Source organism: Lycium barbarum, chromosome 4 (assembly GCF_019175385.1).
Source record: "Lycium barbarum isolate Lr01 chromosome 4, ASM1917538v2, whole genome shotgun sequence".
Lineage (NCBI taxonomy): Eukaryota > Viridiplantae > Streptophyta > Magnoliopsida > Solanales > Solanaceae > Lycium > Lycium barbarum.
The window spans coordinates 29,788,290-29,796,379 of NC_083340.1; the positions used below are offsets into that span (position 1 = coordinate 29,788,290).

The following is an 8,090-nucleotide window of genomic DNA, read 5'->3' on the forward strand; positions in this document are numbered from 1 at the left end:
ATGAATGGAGTATAATTTATATTATATAATTCAAATAAGAAAGTATGTTGTTGTTGTTTGTTGCTATTTGTAAATAAGAAATTAGTAATCTTAATGCATAGGTTTAACCAAATGCAGTTCTTTTTCTACTGGTCCATATATACACGTGCATCTTTTCGTTCTTTTCTTTTCTTTTAAGGATTGAGAAGGGTTTAATTAACTGTAATTTTGATTAACAGAATTATCGAAATGGAATTAAGAAAATAATTCATAAAGCAAAGGAGGGAGCTCTTTCATAACACACATTGATACTAAATACTAAGCTTGAAACAAGCAGCTGGAAGTACAAGGCTACATTTAAGTACCTAATAAAGCTCGCAAAATAAAGAGTCTGCTCCACTCGGAAATATTTTTTTTCTTTTTCTTTGAGACCATAATTCATCTAAAGATTCCTACAAGTGAATAATATAAATATCAAAATATTAAAGGAAAAAAAGAAAGAGAGCAGATAGGATTTGATAGGGCAAAAAGAGAAGATATTCTTCTGATATCATCATCTTCTTCTTCACGTCTTTCTAGCTTGATTCTTTCTTAGACTGCAACACCTGAAGAAATATTTAAATATTAATTATTACTTAGGGTAAAAGAAAATGTATAAGGGGTATGTATTAAATATATTTGTAAAATTAAGAGGGAAAAAGTGAGTTTTGATTAATTACCAAAAATGGAGAATCAATGATGAATTAATATGAAGACTGGTTACCAGCTATGTCCCTAGGTGCATTGCATCTGAAACACTCCATCCTGCTGGCAAAGTTGTGCTCATTACAGCCTAACCTGTTAATAATTCCAAACATTTTTTAATTTACACTCCAACAATGGGCTGCAAAATATAAAGTAGCCTAAATATTCAAATATTTAGTATTTTGGTTATGCCCGGGTGTTATTCAAACAGACAGAAACTACTTTACTTAAAGTTGGTAACTAAATCTTACAATCACTATCTTTTAAGTGTACTTTTTGGGTCGAGGAAGTGGAGAAGGGGAAATTGAAGCAAATAGGATTTGTTAGTTTCTCTCACTTCTCATACAAAGTTATATTTACTCATTCTTGAATTATAATTTAATTTTATATAAGCTGAGAATATTAAAAATATGTACATTATTATTGCATCGAAAGATAATCTAATTTAATTGCTTACACAATAAGTTGGTTTAATAATCTAAAAGATAAGAGAGTAACCTGATATAACAAGTTAAAACAGTATAAAATATCTTCGGTGTCATTACCTTAGCTGTAAATATAATTTAAGTAAATAAAAACATACTTTTTTAAACTTTTAGATAAGATGGCCATACACTTTTAGCATCATTTTACCTGGTGCAAATCCAGTCACCAGACTTCCATCCAGAGCGGCTGCCACCACTTGCACCTCCAAAGCCAAAGCCCCTCGAGCGCGACGACGACATCATGTGTTCAGCATCAAAGCCACTGCAGCCGCCAGAAGATTCATCCTTAAAAGCACCACACTTGAAGCAGCTAGAGCGGCTAGCAAAGTTGTGGGCACCGCAATTTCCAATATTGCAGTACCAGTCACCGGGCCTTACATCAGGCCCGGTGCTGAAGCCGCCGAAAGGGGAGGAGCCTCCTCCCCTTCCGCCAAAGCACGAGCTTCCAAAGTCATGAGAAGCACCGTGTCTTGGCTCACCACATCTTTGGCATGAGTCTCTCCTTTGGAAGTTCAAGTGTTGGCATGACCTGCAATTCCAGTCTCCTGGTCTGCTCATTTTTTCCTATAATAATAAGAAAAGGAGAAGAAATTTAAATATTTTTGAGAAAGTTGATCATATTGTAAACGGAATTAAAATTTAAATTTGACGAGTTCAATATTTATATTTTCACTACTTGATTGGATTCACACTTTTGCAATTATGAATTCAGTACATTTACTGGAACTTTAATAAATTTTTACAAATATATTTATATTTTCTGTAAAAAAATTACTGGATGTACTTGGACCCATTAGAATGACACTGCATGGGGTAAATAAATCAATAAAGAAAGATGACTATAGGAAATTTCATACAATGATATTTTGTTGGTAATAAAAATTTAGTGGAAGAGAAAAAGGTAAAACAAAGAAAGCGCTAGCCATCGACTTTTTTTCATTTCTTGGATGTACAAAACAATTGCCACTATCCCTTGCTGAAAAAGGAAAATGGAAAGTAATTATAAGTTTCCATGTCGTTTTTGAAATGAATAATGGGCAGCAATGAGAGATTCTAAAGAACATTTTCAAACGACAACTGCACGTCGAACTACATTTGTAAGCAAAAAGTTGTCCTGAATATTTTAACGGAAGATATATAGAACTACACTTTAAAGCCAATTTTGCCCTTAGCACTCACTAACTACACCATTAAGGAAAAAACAAAAAAGAGGGATAGATAAGTGATCACTTGAAGGAAGAGTATTTCAAGAAATGAGTTGCATGAACAATGGCAAATTAATGCTAACCTTGGAAGAAATATAAATTAAAACAAATAGACCACAAAAAATGAGCTAATAACTTTGCAAGTAGCTGTTGTTTACAGGAGTAGGCGAAGTAGAAATACTGAACTTGTGGATATTTGGTGTTGTTTGCAGCGCTATATATACTGAAAAACTTCCTCGAATTTCGAGAAGGATAAAGGCAGCGGTGGATGTTCTTTTTCTCATTTATATTATTCTTTCACTTAGCTAATTAACAATTAGCCTCCCTTTAAACAGTAGAATCCCTACCAAAATAAAAAAGAAAAATAATGTAGTTGTAGTAAAAAGAAAGAAAAGCGCTGTTTCCCAAAAAAATAAAAAGAAAAAAGAAATTAATGTTAGATTCTAAAGATAATGGATATATTTGTCAAATTTGATAAAGTTCTCATCTTTTAAGGCTTCAAGAGATAGGAAAATTGATATATGTGCGTGGAAGCCATCAAACGAATACTAAACAAAGTCCATGATAAATTGCCGTCTATACCCTTCTAAAAATATTCCCATCACACTTTGATAAGTCTTGTTATCGTTTAGTTCACTGACACGCTATATTAAACTGATGAATTATACGGATTGTGATATAGAAATTAACAATAATTAAATCATCCAGTATTTATACATATTTCTTATCTATCATCCACCCATTTTGATTTTCGTGAAAAAAAAAAAGTAAAATCTACTTCTTGCACCCTCCTAAGGTGAATATTGCAAAATTATTGTCTTCGTAACTCTTTGATGTTCAAACAGTGTCAAATGTGTACCAAAATTACTTACGTATAAGTTTTTTGAGTTTATATGGTGACAAATTAAATAAATGTGTCTCATTTCTTTTTCCTTTCTCTAGAAATAGTATTTAAATTTACATGACATGGCACTGAACTAGAACATTCTTTTATAGTTCTGTATATGTGGCAAATACTGTTCTATGATTTCATTTTCCTTTTTCTTGTTTTATCTATCATAAATTGCGATTTAAAGAAATTGGCTGTCTTATTTGATTTTTATTCTTTAAAAAAATGTGCTATGAGAGGGTAGTAGGACTTAATGTTATTGCTTCAAATAATATCAAGAGTGGTATGATTGTTTCACAACATACAACTCACTAAAACACAAAGTGAAAAGAATTATAATGATATGATCTGCTTAATCCATGCATGAACCCTTTGAAGCATTTAAAAAACCTTTGACTAAATCATTTTAGGGCCCTTAATTTGCTTACGTGGCCGACATCATGGATCCCACGCATGTCCCACATGGCAAACAATGCTTGCATGCTAGCTCCGGATTTGTATAAGGAACATGAGCTAAATAGGTTTCAACTTGGAGCCAGACAAAATGAATATTCGTTCTATTTTATGCTTCACAAAATTGACCCCCACAACTTATTCTTATCTCAAAATTCATCTGCGGAGGAGGGGTCATGTCTCTCTTTCAAAAGAAAAGAAGAAAAAAAAAGTTTCAAGAGTCCCACCATCGTAGTATTAAGGTAACGGTACGTCGCTATACATGGGAAAAAATAGTCATTCTTTTAATAATTTTTGAATATTCCAATTTTGTACTTGAAGGTCAAAGTTGCATAAGTAAGTCAAAAGGACACTCATTGAACACATTTTTCTTTATATCAAACCGAGGTAAGGGTTAGTTAGTCATTTTATAAACCACACTATGACCAAACTTTATTCCTCACGTTCAATTGTAACGGAAAATATTTAGTTCCAAATCCCTACTACTATGTTATAATGTGAGTTCAATCTTGAATCAGTGAAGAAATACTAACAAAGGGTTTACGGTGGAAAATGCCAACAAGATGGATTTAAGTTAAACATTGCTGGTATAATATTTTTAGACTATCGGTATCATTATGTGATAGTTCGTTAGTTGTCATTTTTTACAGGTTATCATTAGTAATCTTAATCTAGTTTAAGTTGTATGGATTGATGGTGGAAAAAGTTCATAATACAATCAAGTCACTTAAAAGGTAAATATATATAATCATATTTTACAACATTGATTGGTAGTTAATGTACAATAAATTAAATGATAAATAACTTACTATAACAGGTTTAATTACACTGTGTGATGTAAAATGTTTATTAGACTATTAGTGTACATATATACTTGTTAAGAGTCCCACGTCAATCATCTAATGGATGAGTGGTGTCTTTAATATGGTTTGGGCAATCCTCACCATTTGAGATAACTTTTGGGTTTGAGTTAGGCCCAATGCCCATTTTATTTATTATGGTATCATAGTAGGACTCATCTCAATTCTCATTTTCGATGTTGGACCTCCATATTAAATTGTCCATGCACCAGATGTTCAACCCTGAGCTTGAGGTGGGTGTTAAGAAACTCACATCGCCATCTAAGGAATGTGTGGTCTCTTTAATATGACTTGAGCAATCCTCACTACTTGAGCTAGTTTTTGAGTTAGGCCAAGGTCCATTTCATTTATCAAATATTTAGCATAGAGATTAATTTATAATTACCTTATAAAATTTTGATTATGTATATATTTTTCACCCCGTAAGTGCAAGATGCTTAAACTCTAAATTTGCATCAACCCAAAATTAAGGGTTAATCGGTCATTTAAGAAATAGAGCTGCCAAACATTACTCTCCCTGGTCATCCCCTCAACCCCCAGATAAAAGAAATGTCTTGATAGTAAAATCCACCAATAATTTATATTTACATATCGTAGAAATGTGTATATCCGTTAGCAAACGCAGCAAAAAAAAAAAAAAAAATAGAGCAAGAATTATAAAGTGGGCATAATAAACTCAACTATCTACTCCCTCCGTCTCAATTTATGTGATATAGTCTGACTGAACATGAATTTTAAGAAATAAAGGAAGACTTTTGAATCTTGTGGTCTAAAATAAACCAAAGATATTTGTGTGGTTATAAATTATCTCGTTAAGCGTAAAATATAAAATTTAAAATTAAATTATTATTAAATAAAAATATATATCATTTTTTTGAGACAAATTAAAAAAAATATATCACGTAAATTAGGAGAGGAAAAGTAATAGTTTAACAAAAAAAGAAAATTATTGGTGGGGTGGTGTTTTACAGGTATTGGGGGAGGTGGGAGTAGGGATGTGCACTCGTGTGTGTGTCAGATTTCGTAAAATGGACGTATTCGAAGCCGAAGTTAAAGTTGCATGGCTACTGCATCTATGTAAGTACGTTCGATACCTTTTTCGTCTTTATTTAATTAATTAACGACAAGAACATGGTATATGAATATGAGATAATAAAATAAAGGAAATATTATGAGATGAGGTTGAGGATGGCAAGGGCGGATTCATGGCAAAACATGTGTTCACCTGAATCTCAACTTAGTAACTTTTGTTCAAATTTTGTGCGTATTAAAAAAATTACATTTAAATATCATAAATAATTGATTACGAACTTAGTTATTATTATATATTAATTTAAAATCGTTAGAATAACTCAAAAACTTTAAATTTTAAATTCGCATCTGGAGGGGTGGACCATAATTTCAATCAATCGGAATGATGAGAAGGAAATATTTAGGCCTTTTTTAGTTTTAATTAGAGATTTCGAATACGAACTTAAAAAAGAAGAATTTTTGGTAGATTGTGGTTTACTTCTTAATGAGCCTACCGACACAAAATTAAATTAATCGGATTAGTAAATGTTGAAGACTATTTTGATAGATTGTCTTTTACTCCTTAATGAGTTTACTATCACAAATTTAAATTAGTCGAATTAACAAAATTTCAAATATTAAATAAAAACAATTTAAATCAGTAGAATTAGTAAATTTCGAATATCGGTTTTAGAAAGAAAAAGAGAAGAAGAAGAGGGTGGATGGTTTTCAAAATGGAACAAAGTGAAAATGGTAGATTATCGATAAAGATAGTCGAAGCTGATGATGGCATAGGTAGTCTTCGAGGTCCAATTTGACCATCTTTTCTTTTTAGTGTATGTATTACCTCTCTTTTCTTTTTCTAACAAGCACTGCCTTGGCTTTTTTGCTGTCATTTTTCTTTTCCCCCCTCTCTCTCTCTCTCTCATTCTTATATTTGTTTTTCTGAATCACTCTTTTTCTCTTCTTTTAGGTGTAAAGACAGGAACCACCAAGCACACCATTCTCCAAGAAATTAATGGAACACTGAGAAGAGTAAAAAGAAGCACCGCGAAACATAATTTTTCAAATGAAGAATATATTGGTAAGAAAAATAAGAGTATTCCCTACAGTCCATATTATATAGTATTCTTTTCGTTCCAATTTAAGTGTTTTTTATTTTTTTTCTCTATCCCAAAAAAAATATCTCTTTTTATATTTAGTAAGTAAGTTTATATGGCAAGTTTGACATCAAAGCAAACCGACAAACCGCACCAAACCGATAATCCGAACCAAACGGAGAAAAAAACCCGACTAGTGGTTTGGTTTGACTTGGTTTGGTTTTAAAAAGAAAAACCCGAACACTATTGGTTTGGTTTGGTTTTAACTAAAAAAAGTCAAACCGAATCAAACCAACCCGACATTACATTTATAAAATTCAAACACATTTTATACATAGAAAAATTTATTTATAATGTAATTTATAAATGTTTCTTTAACTTTTTCATAATTTTTTGTCTTTTAACATATTATTTCAAGCTTGGAATTAGACTTTTGAATGGTTTAATAAGTTTTATAGCCCAATGATATTAGTAACTCAAATAAAACTCAACAAAAATCAAATCAATACTAATGCTAACAAAAGAAATTCATATCTGACACTGGAATGACAATAATTTTGATATCTATTCTTTAGTTTTATATTAGTTTAGAAAGTGAAAATGCATAACTTAATTTTATTTTTTTCTTTAATATTTAGTCATGTAATTAATACTTAGTAGTCGTACTTATTTTAGCACGACTTAGTACTTTTAGATTATGATCATTTTTTACATGCCTTATAAATTAGTTGTATTTATTGTAGCATGGCTTAGTACTTTTAGATTATGATAATTTTATTTTATGCAATTTCATTAATTTTTTTCGTTGAATATTTTAATACAATGTCATCTCTCATCACGTTTTGTGTTATTTTCTCAATAAATATCTTAATTAGATCGTTGTATCTTACTAGGACTAAAGAAATATTTGAAGTATAAGTTATATGTTTCGTATGAAGACTTTACCGGAAAAAACCCGAAAAACCTGAGCAACCCGAAAAAACCGAGAAAACCCGAGGTTGAAAAACCCGACTTTTGTTGGTTTAGTTTAGTTTATAGATTTAAAAACCCGATGCAATTGGTTTGGTTTGGTCTTTAAAAAATCCGAACCAACCCGGTCCACGTACACCCCTACTACACATATCTTTAATTTAAGGGAAAAGGGTAAAAAGTATCCCTCTACTTTGGAAAAAGGGCTAAAAATATCCTCTGAACTTATTTTTGGGTAAAAAGTACCCCTTTCATCATTAAAGTTTTCAAATATACCCGTCTTAACGAAAATTCCCAACATAACCCGATTTCATTTTCAAACCCGCTCCATTTAAATCCGACCCAACTAAATTAAAAACTCATATGGGTACCCGCACTTGTGCCTAATGGCTCCA

General features: G+C 31.4%; 1 protein-coding gene across 2 annotated transcripts; it reads right to left on the minus strand.

Moving 5' to 3' along the window:
- Positions 1–270: 270 nt before the first annotated feature.
- LOC132635758 (RNA-binding protein involved in heterochromatin assembly dri1-like) lies at positions 271–2,622 on the minus strand. Of its 2 annotated transcripts, none has more exons than XM_060352269.1 (4): positions 2,497–2,622; positions 1,357–1,772; positions 743–816; positions 271–584 (listed from the first exon to the last, which is right to left on the minus strand). In XM_060352269.1, exons 2-4 carry the CDS (start codon positions 1,764–1,766, stop codon positions 571–573), a joined length of 498 nt encoding a protein of 165 aa, XP_060208252.1. In that variant the 5' UTR covers positions 1,767–1,772; positions 2,497–2,622; the 3' UTR covers positions 271–570. The 2 variants fall into 2 exon arrangements, with proteins under 2 accessions (XP_060208252.1, XP_060208251.1); XM_060352268.1 differs by having other exon boundaries at positions 699–816; positions 2,497–2,621.
- Positions 2,623–8,090: the final 5,468 nt, after the last annotated feature.

What these genes read in the sequence shown, in the direction of transcription:
- LOC132635758 (XM_060352268.1), bottom strand. Translation starts at nt 1,766, where the DNA reads ATGAGCAGACCAGGAGACTGGAATTGCAGGTCATGCCAACACTTGAAC. An exon ending in GGTGACTGGATTTGCACCAG is followed by an intron (nt 817 to 1,356) that starts GTAAAATGATGC and finishes AATTATTAACAG; the next exon opens with GTTAGGCTGTAATGAGCACA.